Consider the following 25,960-nt stretch of genomic DNA (forward strand, 5'->3'; position numbering starts at 1 on the left):
TTCGGGGGGGGGGGGGCGGAGTTTACAAGTCGACACTTCCCACGAGGACAGAGACCCCAGCTTGTTTCACACATAACCAATTGTCAGATGGCACAAACTGGGCTACTGCTAACACCAACAGGATCTGACCGGGTGACTTCGAGATAAAAAGCATCATAAATCCATTAGGAATTTCTCCAAGCCTCCATTTTACTTCAGCCTGAAGGACAGCTTTAGAAGAGACACATTTCAAAGGCTGGATGATTAATATTATGGTGTCATGAAATGAAAGAGCTTTGGATTGAAGTGGCAGATAGTGTGGTCAATGCACCACACGCACCCAGTAGCTCAAGACTGAGGTACGAGACTGCAAGGAGCAGTCGGTATTAGCACAGTCTCTCTCTCTCACACACACGCACTTACCAGTTCTAACCATGGCACGATGCAGTTGCTGTGGAAGAAGTGATTGCACGGTAACTGTCGAACCTGCTCTGCTACTGTATAATCTTCTTTACAAACAGGACACTCCAAACCTGTATCTGCAGGACAGATTCATACAGGGGATGGGTTAGCACGCTGGACACAGCAGAGACCTGTTTGCACAGCCTTAAACCACAATGGGTCCAATGACAACAGCCAAACCCTTGCCAAAATGGGGCATCAAATGCCACATTCACTTACTGATCTCAGTTGATTTCTCCCAGAGGGATGCAGACAGGAGGACTCGAGCCGGGGAACAGTGAACAGTTGTCGAAGAGGAGCAAGGCTGAGTTTGCAGACGTGAGGAAATGATGGAGTATGGATTGTTTTTTTGTTTCGGTCGCCCGTGCATGGCACAATAGGGAGATATATTTTATCCAGAGTGCCCTACCCAGTGCTGAAGGGCGACCGACAGGAATTGAGAACAGATACTGGACACCCCGCACTGATAAACAGAGAATAAATGTGGGTGGGGGAGATTCAGCACAGGAAAGGTCCTAGAGACGGGGAGGAGGAGTTTAGAACTAGGGAAGGAGGGTCTAAGCTGGATGGTGGTTTCTAGTTCTGTCAATGGGATTACTCGCAGGAGTGAAGTTACACAGTGTTTGTAGGATCGAGCCCAAGGGCAGTAAATTTCTCATTTCTAAAATGCCTCTGCCATTATTTTATTGACATTTTTATGGCCTTGGCGAGTCCATTTTCAAATTTTGTTTTTATTATAACTTTTTGGTTTTATAGTTCCTGTTTCCTGATGGCTGGACTCCAATACATACATGGGAAGGGAGAACATTCAGCTACTTGAACGGCTTACAGTCCGCTTTATATTTGATGTTGGGGCCACAATGGACTTCTTTACATAGTTAATGCTCTGCAAAGTGCTATTAAAGACCTTCCAATATAGGGCCTTGGGGACTATACAGCCTATAGTGGACGCTAACATTTGCCAGGCTGGCACAAAAGATGACCGATAATGAAAATCAAACTAGGGGCATTTTACTTGTCTATTAAACTCACTCGCGTAGGACAGTGCCAACACCACCAACACAAGAACTAGGGGTCACCCAATGAAATCAAAACAAACATAAGGAAGTACTTCTTCACCCAACACACAGTCAACCTGTGGAACTCATTGCCAGGGGATGTTGTGAAGGCCGAAACTATAACAGAGTTCAAAAAAGAACGAGGTAAGTTCATGGAGGATAGGTCCATCAATGGCTATTAGCCAAGATGGTCAGGGATGCAACTCCATGCTCTGAGCGTCCCTAGTCTCTGCCAAAAGCGGAGAGTGGATGACAGGGATGGATCACTCACAATTACCTGTTCTGTTCATTCCCTCTGAAGCACTTGGCATTGACCACTGTTAGAAGACAGGATATGGGCTAGATGGACCATTGATCTGACCCAGTTATGGCTGTTATGTTAATTTTGCAATGCTGCTATGGAATTAGGATTAGTGATTCTTCCTCCCCAGGAAAGGAGCACGTTGGCTACATAGCAATCCCCGTTTGGACACTGAGAGCTGCTCTCCTGTCACCACTAGTGCTGCACTGACACTGCAACTCCAGCACCAAACACATTTCCTAGCTTGCGTCCTTTGCCAGCAGAGACACTGAACCTGCCACATTAATTCCCGACTCAGTTGCCAGGTAGCACAACAGATGTTCAGCTAGCTCACAGACACGGGGCAGACTCTGCTGTTGCTTTGCAGGAGATATTATAATATGGAGATACACGCTCCTCTTCAGTCTCCATAAATGAGACTAAAACTCGTGCATATAAAAAGATCCAGACAAAAACAGATACCATGGAAACAGATTTTTTTTTTTGTAAATGAAACAGTGCGTCTTCAACCAATTTTAGTTTCAGGGAACACATTAGCTTATAGGGGGAAAAGAATCCGGACTGCAACTTTGAGTCACACACGTCTGCAAACACACTAAAAAAAAAACCTTGCTGAACCAACAGTGAAACCGTGAGCACTCATGAAACACACACAATTCTTTGCTGTCAAGTATGTCAAAGGAACCGGTGATCTTTACACCCACATTTTAAAGAGGATTTAGGAGCAGTTCGGTAGGAATCTGTTCACAGTTGTATTTACCAGCTAAGAAAGGAGACGTGACATGCACGCTCCCCTTGGATCTGATAAACAGAAGGAGGTCACAACAAACATAAATAGAAGGAGGTAAGTTTAAAACAGCAGCAACAGCTCAAATAAGCAAAAGGCGTGTTTCTCATAACTGGATAAATGCAACATACCACATGCACTATGCATGCCGCTGTCAGTCCGAAGCCTTGACTTTACCAACCAATGCCTGCTACTCATTCAATTCAGACCATTTTAGCTTTTGGGAGGGCAGTTGAGACCAGGGATCAAAGCAGGCCCACCTCCACAGTCAGGGTAGCCCGAGTTGTCAGCAGAACCTCCAGAGCTAAAAAAAAAAAAAAAATCACAACCCTCCATTGCTTGAGCTGAGCGACTAAGCTAGATGGTGGACCAGATGTTCGAGGGTGCACACAACACACAACTGAATTGGAGGTAGCAGGCAGTGGTGGAGGCAAAGAGTCTAATCATTAACGTAGGGAAGCTTAAGGGAAAAGTCAGAAAAGCCTTCGGGACCCATGGAGAGCACCAGTGTAGATCTATCAATGCATCCAAATGGTAGAAGACACACAGCAGGACGTCAAGCATTACTAGACATGGGAGGAAAGACCAGATATTGGACTTAACCCACCGACTTGTTCCTGAGTTACTGTCACTGTTGGAAGAGAGGTGATCTTCTCTTTGTCAGCTGGGGGCGGTCCTGTGTTTTCCAACTGTCCTAAAAGCTGCAAGGGGATGACAAACACACCATGTTTTAGAACGCAACCCAGCCTTGTCTTGTGGAATACCTCTCATTCAAGCTGTGCCTCCACACTACTCCACCACATTAACCAGGCCAGGGAGGGAGCTGCACCATAAAACATAGGCTAGTCGCTAGCTACAGAATAGGGAGGTTTTCAGACGGCATCTGAAGTTACATGGATGCAGGTAAGCTGCATCTGCCACAAACTGCAGAGAAGGCTCTCGGACCACAGCAGGGAGCCAGTGCTGTATGAGCAGGGTGGGGAGGAGAAGAAAAAAACAAGAGACAGGCTGGAGCGAATGGAGGAGGATACTGGACTGAAAGGGAGTTGACAGAGGTGTCTCGCGACTGGAGGGTTGGAGAAAGGCATTGTGCTGCCTGGTGGGCGTAAGAAGATACACAGCAGTGTTCTGCACACGCTGGGACTTGGGCAGGCCACGAAGAGAGGAGATTACAAGTGGTCCCACTCTAGCCCATTAATGACACCGCAATAAAATGACTGAGGTGATATTGACCCCCGTCACTCGCCCCCTCCAGACACGGGATGGAGGCACAGCCGAGAGGAGCTGTACGTCCACACAGAAACCAGACTGCTGCTTGTGGAATGGGGGGGGGGTGATGTCAGCAAACGGCACCTGATGACCATAATGAGACTCTCTCCAAGTCCCCTCCCCTGGACACGTGGGATGTGGGCTCCTTTGAGGAAGCTGTGACGAAGGAGAGCAAGATGCGTTTGTGAGGCAGTTTGTAAAGCCGTGGCTAGCCGCGAACGACGGCAGATGGCCTGCACGCCATGTTCACGAGATGCTTGACAACAGCAGGATTAGCTACCACAAAATGTTCTAGCCGCTCATCCTCTCCAAGACAGGGGAGTCATCGCCCTCCAGAGATTTGGCTCCACTCCCAAGCCAGCCCCTTCTGTTCGCATATTAACCAAAAAAGAGCTTGTGCGGTGGTGATGGGAAAGGAATTGACCCTATTCTCCTCCAACCAAGATGCACGGTCCCTAGTGGGCAGAAGGTAATCGGTAACTCATAGCTTCGGAAGGCTCTGTAGCTCTCGAGACATAAAAGCTGCATCTGTCTGAACAGGGATCTATGCAGAGAACTGGAATCTTCAACGCAATGCCGGGACTGTCTTTTTGTTGGGCGTTTGTACAGAACCTAGCACAACCGATACCTGGGCGCTACGGTCAGACAAATAAACGATAAGAAGTTAGCTTTGCTATCGTTAAGGTTTGCAGGGCTGTTGCAAGGAACTTGCAACCTTCCTAGCAGATAGTTGCACAGCTAGAATTGGCGCTCACGAAAGGCAAGGAGATGAAATAATATACCCTCCAACGTCGGCTTTCATACGAAGCCCTCAAAGAGCCTCTGCATTAGCAGGATAATAATTAAGCCTCAACGCTGCCCCATTCCCACAAGGAGATAGATATCCCTGTTTTATACAGGGGAAAACAAGGCATAGAAAGAAGAGATTCACCCAAAGTCTCACAGCCAGTCAGCAGCAGAGCTGGGAACCCAGGTATCCTGACCCATCTCCCCATCCCTTTTGCCAAGAACCAGCCCACCTTTACAAGCAGAGATGAAGCAAAAACGATCAAAACCAATTCCTCCTCCGTTACCCTTGTCCCTGTGAGTGTTCTAGACGATCATTAAAAATAGCTTAAAGCATTAGCAGCCTCATTGCTGCCATAATCAGGATCCCCTTGTGCCAAGACGTTTGTGGTGATAACTCAGATGAATCAGAATGAAACACAGAGCTGCATCGAATTACTACATGCAACACTAGCGAGGTGTGTTCTCAGACCAGGTACTGAGGAGTCTGAGGTGGGGCTGATGGCTGTGGAACTGTGGGTCAGCTGCTCTCAAAATCATTAGCCTCAAAAATGATTTAAGGGCTGAAATGAATGCCTTACAGTGAGAGACTAAAAGAGACTGTTTAGCTTATCAAAGAAGATCCAGAGAGGACTGGATGATGGAGTTTAAGTACCTTCCTGGGTAAAGATACTAAAGGGCTCTAACAGGGAAAGGCGTAGCAAGAACCAAAGCCAGACAAATTCAAATTAGAAATAAGGCCTAGTTTTTTACGTGAGAGTAGTTAACCATTGGAACAAACCACCCAGGGAAGTGGTGGATTCTTGAGGTCTTCAAATCACAACTGGATGCCTTTCTGGAAGAGATGCTTTACTCAAACCAGGTACTGGGCTCCATACAGCAGTAACTGGATGAAATGTTATAGCCTATGCTATACTGGAGGTCAAACTAGATGATCTAATCATAGAACCATGTATCTGTAGGGCTGGAAGGAATATCAAGAAGTCATCAAGTCCAATGTCCTCTGATGAGGCAGGACCATGTAAACCTAGGCCATCCCTGACAGGGGTGTGTCCAAGCTGTTCTTAAAAACCTCCAACAACGGGGATTACGCAACCTCCCTTGGCAGCCTGTTCCAGAGCCTAACCCCCCTTAGGGTTAGAAAGTTTTCCTAATATCGAACCTAAATCTCCCTTGCTGCGGATTAAGCCCATTGCTGCTTCTTCTATCTTCAGTGAACATGGAGAACAATTGGTCACCGTCCTCTTTATAAACAGCCCGTAACACATTTGAAGACTTACCAGGTGCCCCCACACTCTTCTTTTCTCAAGACTAAACATGCCCCTTTTTTTAAAACCTTTCCTTGTAGGTTTTGTCACGCTCCTCCACACCCTCTCCAATTTGGCCACATCTTTCCTGAAGTGTGGCACACAGAATTGGACACAGGTCGCCAGCTGAGGCCTCACCAGTGCCAAATAGATCAGAACAATTATCTCTTGTGTCTTACATACACTATTTCTGTTAATACACCCCATAATGATATTAGCCTTTTTTTTTTTTTTTTTTTTGCAACAGCATCACCCTACTGGCTCATATTCAATGCGTGATCCACTAGAACCCCCAAGTCTTTTCAGCAGTACAACCACCTAGCCAGTTATCCCCAATTTTTTAGTTATGCATTTGATTTTTCCTTCCTAAGTGAAGCACTTTGCACTTGTCTTTATTGATTTTCATCTTTCATAGATTCTAGGACTGGAAGGGACCTCGAGAGGTCATCGAGTCCAGTCCCCTGCCCGCATGGCAGGAACTCAGAACTCAGACCAGTTCTCCAATTTGTCAGTGTCATCCTGCACTGCGATCCTGCCCTCAAAAGTGGCTGCAACTCCTCTTGGCGTGGTGTCATCTGCAAATTTTATAATTTGTCATCTGCTCCACTCTGTTATCCAATCGTCCCTGCTGGCCTTAAAAATCTATGAAAAAGGGATTATCTCTAGAAGGAAGTGAGATTGACAGGAGAGGGAAGTGAAAGATAGAAAAATCTTACAGGCACAAATCAGAAAGCTTGGGCAGCATAACTGGGTCTCACCCCACAACAGCACACGTGCAAATCTTACCTGGGTCACAATAGCATCAAGGCCGCTCTGTCCCCATGCATAGTCGCCTGGATTGGAGTGCAGCATTCCACTCCTGCAGATAGAAGCAAACAGTTAAGGGAGCGATTTTGTCAATCTCAATACACTCAGAAATGTTCTTGCACTGAAATTCAAACAAACACCAGCAGGATTTATACAGCACATCATCCTGTGGGATCCCAGAGATGAAGCCGTTCAGCTGGGTACAGATCTGACAGCACAAGAGCCATCCCACTGTGGAGTGCCATTTATCGCATAGACACAACAACACAACGCTTGTTTACTGCAACGATCTGATCCAAGGAGGTGGTGCTAAACGCTGCTCGCTACTCACCAGGAAAAAGGGTGCTGTGAGCCTGGGATTGCTGAGTTTGCAAAAAACCCTGCAAAGATCTGCTGTATTATTCTGTTAAGAAGAAAGGGTAAAAAAAACAAACAAAAACAAAAAACAAATTGAGCAAACAGGCTAGGACAAAAACACAGGCAAGCAACAACATTTTAGTGAGAGAAGGACAGTGAACCACTAGCTCCTCCCAAAATCAACTACGGGTCCCTCCCTCAGAAAGCCACACTTTTTGGGAGTGTTTGCTGTACATCTTTCCTCCAAGGGTGAGCCAAGACTGCCCAACAGACGGGAGGAAGGAAGCATGTTTAAAGCAATGCAAACTTCTCCGAGATGGTGCCAGGGGTTGAGATTTCCAGGACACTGATTCTTCTTCCTTACCCCGGTAGCTTTCATTGCTGTGGGGATGGAGATTAAAGGAGGAGGAAGTGGAGAGTGAAAAATATTCAACTCCGAGTCAATAGTTTTCACTGATTTTGGGGGGAGAAGGTGGGTTTTTAAATGACATGCCCTGGATCCAAGGAGTTATGGGAATGGCAGGTGTGGCAAGTGAACGAACACTCAGAGTTAAAAATCTGGACCTGGGTAAAGGATTTTAGGCCCTGCAATACCTAACTGATTTAGGAGCCTAAATCTCATTTTCAAAGGGGATTTAGACACTTAGGAGCAAAAATCCCATCAACTGTCAACATGATTTGGTTCCTACGTGTAAATCCCTTTTGAAAATTAGATTTAGGCTCTTAAATCAGTTAGGCACTGCAACGCTGAGCCCAGCGATGCGGAAACACCTTTCAAAATCTGGGCCCTAGTCTCTAGGGATACTCAACGGATCAAAGCCAGTCTTCCTGCACCTGCCGCAGCACCAGATGCAGGACCAAGACCTCTTATTGTATTAGCTCTCAGCATCCTCTGGGCCAACCACGCTCCCATCCAGGGGTTAGGAGCCAAAGAGACTATTCCAATCCCTTCTCTCCTCCATAGCACCAGTCCTGCCTGCCTCCCGAAACAAGAGCTCTCGTACCTCCCGCGGCATGCCCCGCGACCCCAGGAGCAGCAACTTCCCCTAACGCCCTGTGACCCCTTAATGGCTCCTGGCTTGAGGTTGTGCCCAGGAATGGGCGGCAGGTAGAGCGGGTTAGGATGGAAGGAAGAAGGTGGATTCCCCACTGATGAATGGAGTGCCAATCTGGGACTTTGTCTAGGTAAGCACTCTGACCCAATACTCCCGCCCGCCTCCAAATCTAAGGACCCGCCCCCATGCCCAAAGCGTTAAGAATTAAGACGACAGCGGGGCCAACTCCACAATCTAATGGGAGGGCACCACACTGCCGTGCAGGGGTTCGGAGGTCACGACTTGTATCTGTCCTTGTTCCCAGACTGATAGCACTACTGGGGCACCCCAGAGGCAGTGGGCCCAATGCCTCTCTTTAGCAACCCCAGTTCTGGAGTGGCCCCAACAGGCTTTACGAAGGACCCAGTCATCCACAGGGGAGGGGGGGGTCAGTCTGCTGAGGGGTAGGGCTCTGGGAAGCCTGGCGGCTCAAGCAGGAAGGAGGCCCGAGATAAGCTGCAATACGTACACTGAAAGTCTCGTCACTTACCCTTCAATAGCAGGAGACCTGTCTGGACGTGAGCTGCCCCGGGATCTGTACCTCCGTGTCATGGGCAGCCGCGGGGGTCTGCTTGGTCCCCAGAGATCCGCATGTGCTTGATGGCCCCTTTCGTTGTCTCGGCTGTCTTGATCCAGCGAGCTGCTGCTCAGAAACGGTCTGAAGTCTGGGAATAACATTGTGTGGTCCAAGTGGTCCCAAAGCTGTTGAGAAGCCAAAACACATGCAACACACGTGCACAGGCTGTTAGGGTAGGAAAGGAAGACCTGCTTTAAATACAGTTCAAGAGGGATTGGATGGGTCAAGGGATCAGTAGCGGACATGGGATCTCTCTCCTCTTGATCATTGGCTTGACTCTAACATAGGTCGATAGAGATTGAAAGCTGTTGCCACTTGATGGTGGCTCACGTTCAGTAGCCTATGGAACGAGCAGGGAGGGGAGGACACCACTCCTAGGGTGACAGACAGACACCCCCACCACACCCCTCATTACTAGCCTCAGCAGAGGCCAAGACTGACTAGGCCACAGAAACCCCCCAGGGCAGAACAGAGGCTCAGGGGGACAGCAGCATAAGGATAGCTGCCGTTATCTCTTCTAGGGTTAGACAGAGGGCTACAATCTCCGAGGCTGCAAATCTGGACTCTTTCTCCAGTGTGATGGATTTTAAAATTACTTCTAGACCGAAAGGTGAGATTTCTTCTGTTCCAATGGAGACAGGACCCAGAGGGGAAAATATCGGCCACTCGTAAATGCAGGGCTAAACAGCAGAGGAGCTGTGGTTTTCTAAAGGCCCTTTAGAAATGAACAGTATACCAGTGACAAGTATTAGTCTGACATCCCTGGAGACTGTCTGTCAGTCTCCTATTCCCAGAACAGGTACTGCAAGGGCAGAACAAGTTTTCCCACACACCGCTCCCTGCACTATCTGTATCCCCGTAGCGCCTAGAGACCCCATACAAGATCAGCTGCCAGGTGCTCTACAGACACACAGTAAGCGCCACATGTTGTAATCTCTTTGTGGCAATGCTGTCTACGCAGACAGACAAAACAGGCACAGAGAAGGGAAGTCCAAGATCATTGGGGGGAGGGATAGCTCAGTGGTTTGAGCATTGGCCTGCTAAACCCAGGGTTGAGAGTTCAATCCTTGAAGGGGCCACGTAAGGATCTGAGGCAAAAATCAGTACTTGGTCCTGCTAGTGAAGGAAGGGGGCTGGACTCAATGACCTTTCAGGGTCCCCTCCAGTTCTATGAGATAGTTATATCTCCATATATGATCATATAGCAGGTCTGCTGAGTCCCGGTCCAGTGCTCTACCCACTAGGCCATGCTGCCTATCTGATAAGTAATCAGGGACTCACTACACAGACGGTACCAAGCGGCAGAGGTCAGCAGTGGCCAGAAGCCATTGCTACCCAACAGGGGATATTCTGCATGTCAGCAGTCTGAAAAGGCTGACCCCCTGGACAAATGAAAGGCCTCCATCTGCGCAGGCTACTGTAGTCTACAGGCTACAGATTACCTCTGGGTTCGTGCCTTTGAAGCTGCAATCGCTGTGACAGAAAAATCCTCAGCGTACTGCAAAACGAGGCAGCAGGGTTATACCAGGCCTGGGGAACCGGACAGAACTGCGAAGTCGGTTAATTAAGAGCTGCCTTTCGGGAAAACTTTGTAAAACGTCAAGCAGAGCAGGGGGAAGAAACAAAGTCATCCTGAGAAAAGCAATTTAGCAAATTTAGATTGTTTGCCAGACATTTTCTGGGAACCATGGCAACCAGCTTAATTTAGCCCAAACTAATCAGGTGCATCACCCCCAATTAGACTAATTTGTTGATTCTTTCCTGGCAGATTTATGCGCAGCGATCAAAGCAGACTACATGTTTGTTTTAGTAACTTCCGTAGCGTTCATCATACTTAGCCAGAATGGAGCTAAATGCAGTTCTCAAAGCGCAGGCTAGTGGGTGTCAGCGTAGCCTAGCGGGTGGAGCACTGGACTGGGACTCTGGAGACAGGGGTTCTAATCCTGGCTCTGCCATTGGCTCAGTGCGTGACCTTGGGCAAGTCACTTTAACCTCTCCGTGCCTCAGTTTCCCCATCTGTACTTACCTTCTTTTTAAAGTGCTTGAACAGCTATGGGGGAAAATAGGTAATAACATTATAGGTGCCTCCGGCAAAGAGGGGGTGAGGAAAGGAAGGAGCAGACGAAAAACGCTAGGGGAGAACTAATCGAAGTAGAAAAACCTTGCATCTAACCTTCAAAGCAGCTGCAGAGGGGCCGTGGTGGATACACGTAGGGAGATAACACCAGGCCATGAAAGTCTCATGTTCGGCCAGTTCCAGATGGAACCTCGGTGTATCAAAGAGATGGAATGAACACGATCGCCTTGGACCGACTCGTAGAGAGATGGGCGCTCACGTGTTCTTCCCAATCAGCTGATAAAGGTCCAGGGAGAGAGTAGCTGTTCTTTTCCCTTCCTGACCTTGCAGCAGAATATTTATTAGCTTTTCTGCCAAGGGTAGGGGAGAGCTGCAATGCTTCCGCTCCCTTTGCTGCGCTAGGTTTACGGATCCAATGTGTAAAACGAAAGCATTTTGTTTTAACACCAATGAAAAAAGAAGTCTTGATGGGATGTGGGGGAGGAGGGGTTTCTGGTGGGTAGAGCAGAGGACGAAGAGCTAAGCCTCCATAACATCCGCTGCTCATTGTGTGACCTTGGGAAAGACACACCGCCTCCCCGGGCCTCTATTTCTCCATCTGTAAAACGGGGATTAAACCTCCCTCGCGGAGGGCGATGTGAATCAGCATGTGACTAATTAGCGTTAGATCTGAAATCCTCCAGCGCCAGGTTCCATAGAAACAGAAGAGCACGTTTTGCTTGGAAACAGGCTGCTGAATTCAGACCACAGACAACAGCTGTGATGATAATGGCCAATCGTCCAGGTCAGACAGTGCCACGTATTTTGTCGGACCCACTGATCCGTTTAAGCCCAGCTTTCTGGCCGACAACAAACAGTAGCTTGCTCATTCTGCAACAGGTTAGCTGGCTCATTAAGCGAAACTGGGCTCAGCTCTCCAGATCTGGTCCAGGAGCTCCCTGTTGGGTCCACTGAGAGGGTGGGGCAGCACCTGACAGGCTACAAAAGGTCATTGAGAAGTCAGAATAGGGGAATCAGGCAGGGGAGGAGAGCTGCTGGAGAGATGGTGGTTCCTGGGAGAAAGCGGAGACAGGGGAGCAGCACACGGGGTTTGCTGGCTGGTGTTCCCAAGCCAGAGGGCCGAAGGCAGGGGGAGCAGCAGAGGGAGATGCCTGCTGGCTCTACGCCAGAGCCAAGGGCCAGAGAGGGCGGAAGGCAGGGGGAGCAGAAGAGCGGCTTACCCGCTGACATCTCCTTGCTGGAGAGCTGGAGCCTGAGGAAGGCAGAGCGGGCTGGGGGAGCGAGGGATGCTCCCAGCAGAGAGGCTGGGAGAGATGCTGCTGGGAAGAGCAGGGTTGCCCCCAAAAGGATGGGCAGGGTTTCTGTCCCGACAGAGGGAAAGAAGAGGACAGCTGTGACGGAAGACGCTGGGGTAGGATACGAACAAGGACTAGATGCACTGGGGTGAGACGACTAAAATTTTGGGACCTTTGTTACAGACTATTTGCAGAAGCATTTGTAATAAATACCACCCCTCTTGGGGGCCAGTTTAAGTAAGAGCCTGAAGTGGAGTCCTCTGAGTTACCCAAGAGGGAAACTGAGGCAAGGGGCCACTTGCAGGGGTGCCCAAGAGGGGGCCCACTTGTTTATACCACCACCAGTGCATGCTCCATTCGCTCACACAGCTGCTGCTTTTGCTGTCGAAACCCACCTGTTCCTTTACTAAACTGAACAGCTGTTGGTTCCGCGACAACCCCTTAGGTAAGCCGAGACGCTCGGCTCAGGTGTGCTATTTGCATAGGACACGAGCTTTCAGGGTAGTCAATGAAATTATGCAGCGCAACTGGCTCGATTTCCTTGGCTTTTCACCCGCTTGCAGGAAAGAAGTGGGGTGTATAGAGACAGTCACGAAGCAAGGGAATCTCCCCGTTCTCCTCTCCTGGACCTCTGACGGCATCATTCAGAACTGAAAGTGCTAACTTGCAACCTTAGGCTGCAAAACCAGTTTTGTTTTATTGCATTTTTAGAAAGCCTCTTCGTGATTAAACAAGCCTGTGGTTCAAAATAGCTCAGTTAGTAGCAACTGATGCTCTGTTACTATGAGGGCGCAGAAGGTTTATTAAGATTTTTATGAAAGATTTCAGAACGTGTAAGCAACCAAGTAGTGTCAGACAAGAGAGCTACCTGTGTGAAGCGGGAGCAGCTGGCATTTACACGGGATATACCAGTGTCAGGTGATCTAGACACATCACTATAAAATGACACTAGATACAGCTGCATTTTGAGATGTATCAAAAGAATCAGATACAACAGAACATATCGTAAAACGGAAATAGAATAATCTCAACATATTTACTATCCACATTTTACTGACACCTCATCAGCCTGGAAAACCGCAGCTTTATTTTGTGTATCTAAGCAGCTCAGTTTACAAGATCTTTATGCCTACTAGTTCAACTCAGCATCAGAGGACGAGGGGAAGGAGAAGAAAAAAAAAATAAAAATCCAGATTATGATCTGCTTTGTGATTCACCAAACACACCCCCCAGAATCAGAACGGAGCTGGAACTTTTGTTGAACAGAATGCAGCTACGCTCGCCTGCAACCCCGCCAGGAGCAAAAGCTCATTATTAATACTAATCTGAATATGTACATAGCGTCTTTCATCCCGAACACCATCCCAAAGCTCTTTGCGAACTGTCACACAAAATACAAGCAAAGATCACTCTATTCACCGTCACTGCTGGAGTAGACCACGGCAGTTTACTAGCACACAGCAGTGGTTTCATTTACATGGATACTATATCCAGCTGAAACTTCAGAGGGGAATTGAGGCCATGTGTACACTAGCGAGCTTACAGCGGCACAACTGCACCGATGCAACGGTGCCACTGTGAGATCACTCGTGAAGGCGCTTTATGCCAGCAAGCGAGAGCTCTCCCGCCGACATAAATTAAACTACCTCCGACGAGTGGCAGTAGCTCTGTCGATGGGAGCGCGTCTCCCGCCAACATGGCGCTGTCCACACCGGCGCCTGTCAGTGTAACTTACGTCACTGAGAGGGGTGTTCTTTCACACCCTTGAGTAACATAAGTTACACTGACAAACGCGGTAGTGTAGACATAGCCTCAGATATGCAGAATGTAATTGATTGTAAGATGATTAAGGGCATGGAACAGTTTCCATAGGAGGAGAAATTAAAAAGCTTGGGACTGTTCAGCTTAGAAAAGAGATGACTGGAGGGGCAGGGAGGATAGTATAGAGGTCTATAAAATCGTGACTGGTGTGGAGAAAGTGAACAGGGAAGTGTTATTTACCCCTTCACATAACACAAGATCCCCGGGTCACCCCATAAATTAACGGGCAGCAGGTTTCAAACAAACAAAAGGAAGTACTTCTTCACCCAACACACAATCAACCTGTGGAACTCATTGCCAAGGGATGTTGTGAAGGCCAAAACTGTAACAGGTTTCAAAAAAGAATTAGATAAGTTGATGGAGGATAGATCCATCAATGGCTATTAGCCAGGATGGCCAGGGATGCAACCCCATGCTTTAGGTATCCCTAAACATCTGACTGCCAGATGCTGGGATTGGATGACAGGAGACGGATCACTTGCTAATTGCCCTGTTCTGTTCATTCCCTCCAAAGCACCTGGCCCTGGCCACTGTCAGAAGACAGGATACTGGACTAGATGGACCCAGTGTGGCTGTTCTTATGTTTTTATCTTCTTCTGTCTCCCAATACTCCCGCCAGCGAGAGATGACTGGACGAGGCCACTTTTGAGTCCCATCACCGCTGTTCTTTGCTACATGTGGGGGAAAGAAGGGAATTGCAGTAGATGAACCCTAGATCATGCCTCTTTCACTCCCTCTGCATCTGTTGCCCGTCTCCTTGCATGATTATCTGCTTTGAGCCTTTGTCCTGCCATGCTCTGTGCTGGGAACTGTTCTGTTCGCATGCGCCAAGCCATCAACTTCAAAGCCCTCCTCAAAACCCACCATGTTCATGAAGCCTCCTATAGAGATCTCCTTAAAGACTACAGCTGTAGTCAATGGCACAACTCTCATGTACTGGGACCAAAATTTCACCCAAGGTGACGCTGTACCTTCTTGTTGTATGTGTCTGAGATGAGAGTAGAGATTCCATCTGTTCTGTAAAGGAGTGTGCCTCTACTCAACAAACAAAAAAAGCTCTCATCTAGCATGGCTTAAGACTACACATTCAGGGTTTGAGACTGCTATCTGCTGGAAAGCAAATAAGTCAGTCACACATCAATCTCCTCCTCCTATCAGTGTGTTCCTAGACATGCTTTCAAGAGTGTCATTCCCTGACTGTAAATTTTCATTCAAAAAAATTGCTAAAATCCAAAATAGATTTTTTGCTCAGCTAAGCGTTTTTTTTGTTTTTGTTTTTGTTTTAAAGTCAGCATTAAAAGCAAACTCACCTCTGCAAACTGTGTGGATGGACTGTCGTCTATTCCACTGCCACTACCATCTAGAAAACTGAGGAGAAAACAGACTAGTCAGAGCCGGTTGTTGCTTTCAAAAATAAGCTCCCCCTTCTGGGGGTTAAATATAGACAGAAGCCAGTGTGAGCCAGACTCTCTATAAGGAACAAGACGAGGCTCCCATGTGGGCAAAAAAGGGATGATCAAATGTGGTACGAGTTGCTTTGTGGAAGGAATTAATCTATATATAAAACACAGTGTCAGCCCAGAGGGGAAATGCAGGTAAAGCTGATGCGCCGGATGAAAGAATAAAGTGACTCTACAGCGCACCAATTTAGGTTTCCCTTGTATGGAAAAAATATGCAAGATGTTTTAGAGAGGCTCCAATCTGGAGGAAGCCAGTTCACAAGAGAGTCACTGAACAGCGGTATAAATACATTTCCCTCGGGCTGCTAGATTCGCATTTGTGCTTCACTGTAGCTGTTTATTTCCTTCACGCCGTTCAGAGCAGTTCACTGGTTTATTTGGATATTTGGCACTTTGTCCCCTCCCGTAAAACTCCCTCACCACACCTACTAAACTGAAACTGAAAGCGTCCTGTGCTTAGCTCTGCACTACAAACCATGGCATTTTGCAGAGTTTGTTCAGGGAAGGGTGCTCACAAGGGTGAAAGGGCTACTCAGTTCCAAGGCAAACATTCCTAACCACAGAGCCAAGCAAAAACATTGGGCTTCATGTAATTACATTTTTATGTTCATTTGTTAACTGCTAGGAATATCGGTGTTCAAAAGGGACAGTGACTCACATCTTCCAAGTGAAACATGTTACATGGCTTTCCTGCTTCGGGAGCCCTGACATCAGACTTTAGTTACCATTCCCACTCCAAATAGCACAACTTTCTCAGCAGTGTCTCAGGAAGTGCCAGACTAGCATATTTTTCAGTCCCTAGTTGTTTGTAGGCAGCGTGTTCTACTGGATAAAGAACTGGACTGTGAATCAAGAGAGCTGGCTTCTATTTCTGGCTTTGTTACCAAATCGCTGTGACCCCTTGGGCACAGTCCCTCAATTTCCTCGTTCATAAGACACAGAGATCAATGGATGAAAACTGCTAATTGTCATTTAAATCCCGACAACTAGCACATTAGAAGGTCTGCTTTATGCAATCAGAGGAAAGGCGGAGTCTTGTTCAAACATGATTAATCAGCCGTGTTTAATCAACTCACACACAAAATAAGGTGCTACACGTCTCCAAAGAGCTCACCAATACAAAACATCTTTGAAATAGGCACCATATAATGAGTTACGCCATCGTTACTATGAAGTGGAATATTAAATCAAGCCGTATTATATGGCATTAGACCAAGATTTTGCTCCACCTAAAATTTGGACAGGATTTGCTTTGCAAATCAACGTTCCGTCTCGCCTACGTTTTTGCCAGAAGAGTGCTAAATTAGTACCTAGCGACGCTACCCCCCACCACCAAATTAGTTTCCATTAATAAACTAGCGGCAACTCTACAGTGCTCTGTATGTTCAAACATTAATCAGTCCCAACAATCCCATTAAATATTATCCCCGTTTTAAAGTTTGAGAACGTGAAGCAGAGGCACGAGGAGACTTTCTTGAGGCCACAAAGGGAGTCGGTGTCAGAGCAACGCGCCGGCGTTCGAATCCTGATCCCCAGTTCCATACTTAGACAGTTACGCTTAGACAGACGCAGTCGTGCGGGGAAAGTTATAGCAGCAATATGGCTTCTCCTGAGCTTTGCTAATAGAGAGGAGGGATGGTCTAGTGCAGAGTTGGGCAAACTACGGCCCGCAGCCCATATCTGGCTAGCTCCCGGCCCCTCCCCTGCTGTCCCTCCTCCCCCATAGCCTCAGCTCGCCATGCCGCCAGCGCTCTGGGCAGCGGGGCTGCGAGCTCCTGCTGGGCAGTGCGGCGGCGTGGCTGGCTCCGGCCAGGCTGCGAGCTCCTGCTGCTCTGAGCGGCATGTTAAGGGGGCAGGAAGTGGGGGGGGAGAGGGGTTGGATAATGGGCAGGGGGTCCCAGGGGCACTCAGGAGACAAGGAGCAGGGGACGGTTGGATGGTGCGGAGCAGACGGTCAGGGGATGGAGGGGGTTAGATAGGCGTGGGAGTCCCAGAGGGCCTGTCAGGGGGCAGGTGTGTGGATAGGGGTTGGGGCAGTCATGGGACAGGGAGCAGGGGGGTTAGATAGGGCGTGGGGTCCCGGGGGGGGGGAGCGGTTGGGGTGGGGGGTCCCAGGAGGGGGTGGTCAGGGGACCAACAGGGGAGTTGGATGGGTCGGAGGTTCCGAGGGAGGCAGTCAGGGGGCAGGAAATGGGAGGGGACAGCGGCCAGGCTGTTTGGTGAGGCACAGCCTTCCCTACCCGGCTCTCCATACAGTTTTGCAACCCCAATGTGGCCCTCGGGCCAAAAAGTTTGCCCACCCCTGGTCTAGCGGTTAGGGAGCTAGCTGAGAGACAAGGGTTCAATCCCCTCTTCCGGCACAGACTCCCTGTTTGTGGCTTGGACAAATCACTTAGGTCTAACCCCTAGCCCTAACCCCCGATGTAGACACTACTAGGTAGATGGAAGAATTCTGTAGTTAGTCCATCTCTCGGAGAGATGGATTAACTACAGTGATGGAAAAACCCCTTCCATTGATGCAGGAAGTGTCTACACAACAGTGATACAGGAGCACAGCTGCAGCACTGTAGCTGCGATGCGCTAGCGTAGACACGCCCTTCGTGTCTGTGTCTCAGTTCCCTGTCCGTAGCGTGGGAATAACAGCACTGCCCCACTTCACAGGGGGTTGGGAGGATAAATAACTTTAAAGAATAAGAGGTGCTCAGAAACTACAGTAATTAAAGTACCTTAGATGGAGAGAAAAGGTACTTTTAACCTTCATACCTGCAACCACAAAGGTTTAAATCTCCTCTCGGTGAACTTGCCTAATTGGCATTAACAATTATATCCCCAAATCCATAACAGCACTCATCTACCACAGTGGTTCTCAACCTGTTGTCTGTGGAGCCCTGGGGGTCTGCAGACCATGTCTAAGATTTCCAAAGGGGTCTGCACCTCCATTCAAATTTTTGTAGCGGTCCGCAAATGAAAGAAGGTTGAGAACCACTGATCTACCGGACACAAGCAGAGACTAACCTCACAACTTCCACTTCTTTATTAAGGGGCTTCCTTGAAGTTCTCCTTGTCAATATCACTCCAGTGTCACAATAACTGTTTGTTTTACTCTGGGGAGATGAGTGTGTTAATAAGTGTTCTATAACTGTCACTGCTATCAGTTGATATAAATAGGTCCTGTTTTAATTTTGCACCCATTTTCCCTTATTTTAGGTACAGCATTTAAATGCCTTGCAATACACAACTTACAAATTGATTACAAATATATATATATTAGCAATTGACCTCACACATTCAGGAGCATGTACAATACCTGGAATCATCTGTCACTTCTTCAATAAAGCCAGATTCACATCTGGGGCAAATGTACTCCTGCAAAGAGAGAAAAGGGAAGTCTTCAGCCACATGACGCTCAGTTTGCAGATGCAGGCAAGAAATACAGTGCCCAAGGTGAAGCTCAGAGGCATCGCATGTGTGATTCTGACATTGATTCTGAATTTGTTTCCCCTGCAATAAAAATACAGACTTTGCACCTCCGTGACATCTTTTATCAGAAGATCTCAAAGCACTTTAAAAAGGGCGGGTATTATTCCCGTTTTATAACTGAGGGGCTGAGAGGTGCCTTTCCCAAGGTCACACAAAGTCAGTGGCAAATTGGAAAAATCAAACCCTCTGTTTCCTGACTCCCAACCCCTTGCTCTAACCAGTAGACTGTGCTACCTTCCTCTCAGTTTAGGCTTGACGTTCTTGAAGTCCTTTACAAGCTATCCTTTATATTTGTGAAAGCAGCTCCCAGCTGAGATCGGGGGCAAAAAACTCAATAGTTAAAGAGATTCAACATCCATATCACTTCACACTGTATGCTATTAGAACAGGAAGAATTGGAAGGAGCTAGACCGATTGTCCCTATTTGTTTAGGTCCTTTGGTTATGTCACTCATGTGATCCATTTTATTCATCCATCAAGTGACTAGAATATCTAAGGCACAAAGGTACTATGATTGGGTGTAAAATGCTTAGACAGTCTCAGATTAATCGACATTTGGGAAGGGCAAAGTAGATTATAATAAACTATCGGTTGGAGAGGTACACTGGGGTAGTTTAACTGGAAAGCAGATTTTCTGCTTCTTACAGAGCAATTCCACAGCTCAGCATTGGTATCTCCGTGGTGTCTGGATGCTCTGCCACAACCCGCCTGAACGCGGTCTTTATCTATCAGCAGCAAACCAGCCTGGATAACTCCATTTAAGAAGAGTGCCATTTAGAAGCCTACCGAGAAGCGCTGGGAACTTTGATAACAGGCCTCGGAGGAGGACTGCTTCAACTGCCAATTGACAGCGATGGCGACAGAAGAAAAGCCACTTCAATTAAAGGAGGTGCCAGAAAGCAGCTATTTCAAACGCAGCTCTGACGCGGCGCTGGCCCTCCTGTAGTGAGCACTGCAGGAATTTACAGGCTCGTCACTCTGTAATTATCAAAGTCAGAGCATAAACGGCTTTGTCATCTCTTTTTAAAGCCACTTTCATAGAAGGAGATAAGAGAAATGAGCTGGATTCACTCAGTCCGCCGACCAGATACCAGCTCTGCCTGGTATTCTGTTTTCTCACTGACTACGCTGTCCCTTTACAAGCCTGAATTATTCAGACTGGAAATTTTTTAAATGCACGGCCTCACGTCTGTCTCCTGCGGCATGTTGCCCTGTTCCCTTACCTGAATGGCCACACAGAGCTATACTCCTTTAAACCCCCAAAATATTAACCACGGGACTCATGCATCCACCTTTCCTACACCAAGCTCAACCATGACATGAATCCAGAGGTTCCCCAGTCATATGAATTTAGGCAAACGCCCTGCTAGGGATATCAATATAAAGTTAATGGATGCATCCATTATAGGAAAGAGATTTTAAAAAGCAGGTTTTCGGTTATGTGCTGGAAGAAATAGGAAGCTCAACTTATATCGTTTATCCAGGTAGCTGGAGTTCCTCTAACGACTGGGTAGATGTGCTCCCCATTTTGGGAGTCCTGGGGAGAGTGCTGGATCTAAAAGGAAGGATGCTCCCGCGATTACCACATGCAACGGAGAGGCAAATCTAGGTTCCCAGCTGTGGCATGGGCTTGAGAGACTCGGAGCAAAACATTTCCATTCCCTGGGCATCAGTGTCCCCATCTGTAAAATGGAGACAATATTGCCCCCTATTTCTCTGGGGTGAGGGGTTATGAGATTTAATTCATTAATGTTTGTGATGGGGGAAGGGATAGCTCAGTGGTTTGAGCATTGGCCTGCTAAACCCAGGGTTGTGAGTTCAATCCTTGAGGGGGCCACTTAGGGATCTGGGGCAAAATCAGTACTTGGTCCTGCTAGTGAAGGCAGGGGACTGGACTCAATGACCTTTTAAGGTCCCTTCCGGTTCTAGGAGATGGGATGGCTCCATTATTTTTTTTATTTTTATTTATTTTATTTATAAAGCTCTTTGAGATCCTAGCATGGAAGGTGCTTCAGAAAGGTAAGGCTGACCTAAAAAATTAAGGGGGCAAAAGTAATCAGGGATCTAATTCCCACTGACTTTCAACCTTAGGCCCCTTTGAAAATACTCACCCTAATTGATGAAAAAATCCCTCAGCCACAATGATTTTCCATGACTTCCTGCCTCAAGCTATGCTTGATCATGGACCCAGTCCTGCAAACCTCCCCTTCAACGGACGCGAGAGATCTCACCACGCACTGCTTGGTGTCCACCCTGCATTTCCGGAGCGAGAGGCTAGCAAAAACAAACACGCTCCAAGGCCTGTTGCCTGTATCGGGACCCCTCATCACCAGGCTTCAGGCAAGGGTATGGCAGTGACACAACACATGTTGCCTTGGTGGATACCCTCCTGCTGTCTGTATTAGGGTGACCAGATGAGAGGAAGAAAATATCGGGACCAGGGGGGCGCTGCCAGCACAGCAAAAAAAAGCCGACCCTGCCTCCGGTGGAGAAAAGAAAACAAAACAAAAAAACTGCCGGCGGAGCAAATTATCGGGACAAATTGCGTCCCGACCGATCTCTGGGGACAAATTATCAGGACAAACACCGAAAAAATTGGTCCCTAGTCTGTATAGACCCATGCTCACCCTGCTGGACTTTCCTGAAGCATCTGACACTGCTGAACACCAAATACTCCCAGCCTGCCTGCAGGGATGAATAGAGACATCCCAAAATGGGGGTTCTCAGATCAAACCCCACTGGCTCATTATGGGAAAGTGTTTCTCCACTTCCAGTCATGATCTGTGGAGTTCTGTACTCTCCCGCATCTTATCCAGCGGGCATGCAAAGCTGTCGGGAAAGCTTGTAGACGCCACAGGCTGCAGCAGCACGTAAACACCCTTTACGCCCAGCAGACAGAGCACTTCCGCGGCTTTCGCAATACCCAGCTGAAGATCAGCAACGAGGAACTTTCAGGGGGGAACCCAGGCAAGACTCTGGTGATGGAAAGGAAAGTGATTCAAAGAACCTGCCTCCTCTATAAACAACCTCACTTCCAGTGATTGCATCTGCCCTGAGAAGGTGAAGACACCAGCCAGCATCGGTGACTGGCCAGAAGATCACACTCTATACCAACACACACGGCAATCCATGCATTTGTGAATAGAAGGTAAACACAATGAGGATCTAGCCCGGAAGCTGCCACCTGGTGTAACTCAACACTGCTATGGAGCCACACTGATTTACAACAGCTGAGGATCTGGTGGTCCCTTAAGCCCAATACTTAAAAAAAAAAAAAAATGCAGAGGTCAGCAAATAGAAGCAATGTGATCTTTCAAATATTTCATTGACCCTACATACAGCAATGCCCCCTAACACACACAGCCTCCACCAAACGCTGACTTCCCCAAATATCAGCACACATTAAGGCCCATTGTATGCATGGTCTGAAAACCTTGTGCAAGCGGTTGTACTTTGGTATTCACCTTCAATCTGAAATCCCCTTGGACACGTACCCAGACTCTGTTTGCGATGTCAGATATTGAGGGTGGGGGAAAACTGCTGTGTCAGGACAAGGGAGGGGAAGTTCTGAAACAGTTTAATATGATAAATTATACTCCAAGAGAGCTCTCAGCCAGTCTAAACGCAGCTCACTCTGCAATTTGCGACTCTAACATCCGTCGGATTTGATGGATGAAGGCTTGTCACAATATCACAATCTAGCCTCTTGGCTGAGGCAGGCCATTGTACATGAACCAGGACTGGCGTTTTGGCCCCGATCCTGAAAGCTGCCCCATGCAGGTGTATTCTTTTGCCCTTGCGGAAGGGCACTGGCGTTAATGGGGCTCTCTTGCAGGGGCAAGACTCCACTCCATGAAGAACAGCGAGCTCCATCGGGGTCTCTTTACAAATCAATCCTTTCTATTTCAAAGACATTAGAACAGACTTTTTTTAAAAACACGTATTTAAGTACAGTTCTGTAAAGTGAATCGAGCACTTGCGACGGCTGCTGCATCGACAGCCCCAGAGATGGACAGAGAGATCCAGCGCAGACAGCGGCTTCCTCCACGCTGACCCAAGTCTCACATTTGACATGGTAGGAGCCTCCTCTGGAGACAGGATCAGGTTTCCAGTTCTTAGCCTCTCCTCCAAGACTGCCAATTAGGGATGGGATTTTCAAGGCTTAAGGGAGTCAGGCGCCCAGCGTCTGTTGATGGTCAAGGAAAGCTAAGCATCTAAGTCATTAGACCCCTTTAAATATCCCAGCCTTGGGTGCCAGTTTGTGCCAGCGTTTTTTGTCCTTTAGACATTTGGTGGTCATAGTCCAGGATTCTAGTTTCCAAGTTTACCCCAGATGGGCTAAGGAACAACCTTGGAATGTTTTCTACATTTTAAAACTCACCTTTAAATAACAGAGAGCATTTCAACTCTGTGGCAAAACCTGGCTCCCATGAGGGCAAGCTAATCAGCTGTTTACCCTGAGGAAAAACAGGCAATGACCTCATAAAACAGCCTAAGCTACGGTTTATCCCTTAAATAACGGGGTAAAAATTTGGCTGCCAGCTTAAAACATTCTGGGATCTGCTCTTACACTAGGTTGTGGGGAATTCCTTTCTCCAATCCCCATCAGAATACTGATGAGAGAACGGAGAGCATTTAAGAGATTCCCCCTACCAATTCCTGGTCTTAAAAAGCTTATTTAGAAAGCGGCCTAGTTCTGCTCCAGCATCATAAATCTGCTTCAATTTATGGCAGACATCACCAAAAAACACGCAGTCTCTGATGATTATTTTTCCTCTGTCCCCACCATGCTGAAGAGTGATTTAATCAGGAACATTTCCAGGACTCAGGAATAGAATTTCAAGCTTGAATTTGGCAGCATAAAGAATAGACGCTCTTCCGGCCCCTCTTATATACGGGTATATTCGAGACAGGTCAAAGGGGGAGGGGGGAGAGGCAGGAGGAAATGATCAAGTTACTTTACATCTCACTAGTGGTTTCATGGAACTAGTTAAGTCATAAGCAACAGCTGAAATCTAATCCAAGAATCGCTAACATTTCCCCCCTTGTTCCAGATGCTTCTAAAAAAAAATTGAACACGGTTTATCAGTAGAGCGCATCCTGGAGAAAATTAAACGTTTAGGACATGTTTGCACATTCAGGCTTCGGGCCAGAACACTGCTTGGTAGGTCTGCAGTGATCAGAGAAGTTATGAGCACAAATGCTATAGGCTACATCCACCTCCCAGGAAGACCGTCAACAACCCAGCAGGAATCTTTACAAAATGCAAACCAGGAGAGTATTTTAGGTATCCAGCATTCTGCTAATCAGACAGGGCATTACAGGGAGCACAAACAAAAGACAAGATACATAAGCGTCAGAGATGGGAGAGACCTCTCACTTCGTTCAGTCCATCCAATAAAGGATTACTCCCTACAATGAATCACTCAGCTCTCTTCTGAATTCCGGACACCTTTTGGTGTCCAATACCTGCTCAAATTCCAGGAGTGATGTTATCAGAGCTATAGAGAGGATGACAAATACCTCCCTGCCCTGTCATGTGATGTCTTCATGGGTGCAGCCTCAAAATTTGCACTGGTCTTTTTGCTGTCATACTGCAAACTCCAGTTTACAGTCCTGTGTGTGTCTGGGTCAGCATAACTGCTTTCCACATTCTTCCTTCTGATCAAATCTTTCTAAATGATTTCCCACATATATTTATTTATAATGAGTATTACCATAGCACCTCAGAGCTCTTATTAAGGACCACAAGCCCTTCTACCCTCCACAGATTAATCTTGTTTTGTTATTTTCTACACTGACGCATCAGTTATGAACATTTACAACTTGTCCTTCCTGCTTGGACATAAGGGGACAAGCTTCTACGGAGAGCTCAGGTCTCAGTTAGGTAGCTAAATAAGCGGCAGGATTTTCAAAGGAGCCCAGAATTACTGGAGCTCAGCACCAGTGAAAGTCTGAGGTCAGTTTAAAAAATAATAATAATATGGGGACCCTAAAGAGAACAGACACACACACTTGAAAGAAGACTTGCATTGCTCAGTTCTGCGTAGAGGCAGGTATTTGAGTTAAATACCAATATGTACAGCTAGACTAAGCAACCACTGAGGGAGGAAGCAAGTAAGACCACGTAACCATCTGTAAGTATTTGAAGGCATCAATAACTAGTAGGGAGAGAATTATTTAGGGTGGAAAATCGCTGTCCCTCCTAGGGCCCTGCTGCAGGGTTATGGTCCAAATTTGAAGTTGTTTGAGCAAGGGATTCCTAAGATATAGCCCCCCTGAAAACTAATGTATCAACATGTTATGGTGCTTATAACTTTTCTTGCACAGACCCCAGGTTCAAACTAGGGCTCTGATTCTCCCCAAGCTGAGATCAGGATTGACCCCAGCTAATGTCTGCCACCCACTGCTCCTTGGCAGAAACAATATTTTAGAAGTTATTCAGGGTGGAAGATGGAGCTACAATGGGCTTCAGCCAAGAGCTATATGATGTCGTTCCAAGAGGGCAGAGTCACGGTTGTGGGGGGTGTGTATTTTAACTCAATTCCTGGCATTTAGAACCAGAGGGGTTGACTCAGGAGTGTTACAAGGATGCTCTGAAGAATATGATGTTCTATGAGCGTAAACCAGAGTATTATCTGATTGAACTAAGAACAACTGACATAGGGAACAGACAAGGGGCCTAGAAGATCTAATGGGAAGAGACTCAAGCCCTAAGATTCCATGATATCCCCTTTTAAGTTACATGAAGCCCCCGTTTATGAAGTACTTAAACACATGCTTAACTTTAAGCATTCAAGTGATCCCATTGACTTTAATGGGTCTGCTCCTGAAGTTGGTGCTGAGAGTCTGAAGAGACACTCCGCCTCCCTTTCCCAGCGACTCAAGCCCCTAATTTTAACAGGAAGTTGCTGCTAGCAGGGTGTTCCTGGGGAGGGGTTCTTCGAGTCTGGAACTCAGCCCTTCTCTTGGTCTGACAGAGCCACAGCTCTGTTATCTTTCAGGAACAAGCCAACTTTACTTTAAGTTGGCAGTGAGATAAG

The 25,960-nt window shown here is 47.4% G+C and overlaps 1 protein-coding gene across 1 annotated transcript in view; it reads right to left on the bottom strand.

The window, feature by feature from the left end:
* The window catches only part of RNF115 (ring finger protein 115), a 26,824-nt gene extending 4,827 nt beyond the window's left edge, over positions 1-21,997 (bottom strand). The window contains exons 1-10 of the mRNA XM_034756954.1: positions 21,950-21,997; positions 21,715-21,844; positions 21,545-21,602; positions 18,745-18,999; positions 15,288-15,345; positions 8,698-8,909; positions 7,088-7,159; positions 6,736-6,808; positions 3,195-3,288; positions 403-518 (exon numbers count right to left, since the gene is read on the bottom strand). Coding sequence (XP_034612845.1) covers positions 403-518; positions 3,195-3,288; positions 6,736-6,808; positions 7,088-7,159; positions 8,698-8,909; positions 15,288-15,345; positions 18,745-18,999; positions 21,545-21,602; positions 21,715-21,844; positions 21,950-21,997 — 1,116 coding nt within the window. The remainder of the gene's footprint in view (positions 1-402; positions 519-3,194; positions 3,289-6,735; positions 6,809-7,087; positions 7,160-8,697; positions 8,910-15,287; positions 15,346-18,744; positions 19,000-21,544; positions 21,603-21,714; positions 21,845-21,949) is intronic.
* Positions 21,998-25,960: the final 3,963 nt, after the last annotated feature.

The sequence above is a fragment of the Trachemys scripta genome, chromosome 24, assembly GCF_013100865.1.
Source record: "Trachemys scripta elegans isolate TJP31775 chromosome 24, CAS_Tse_1.0, whole genome shotgun sequence".
NCBI classification, from domain to species: domain Eukaryota; kingdom Metazoa; phylum Chordata; order Testudines; family Emydidae; genus Trachemys; species Trachemys scripta.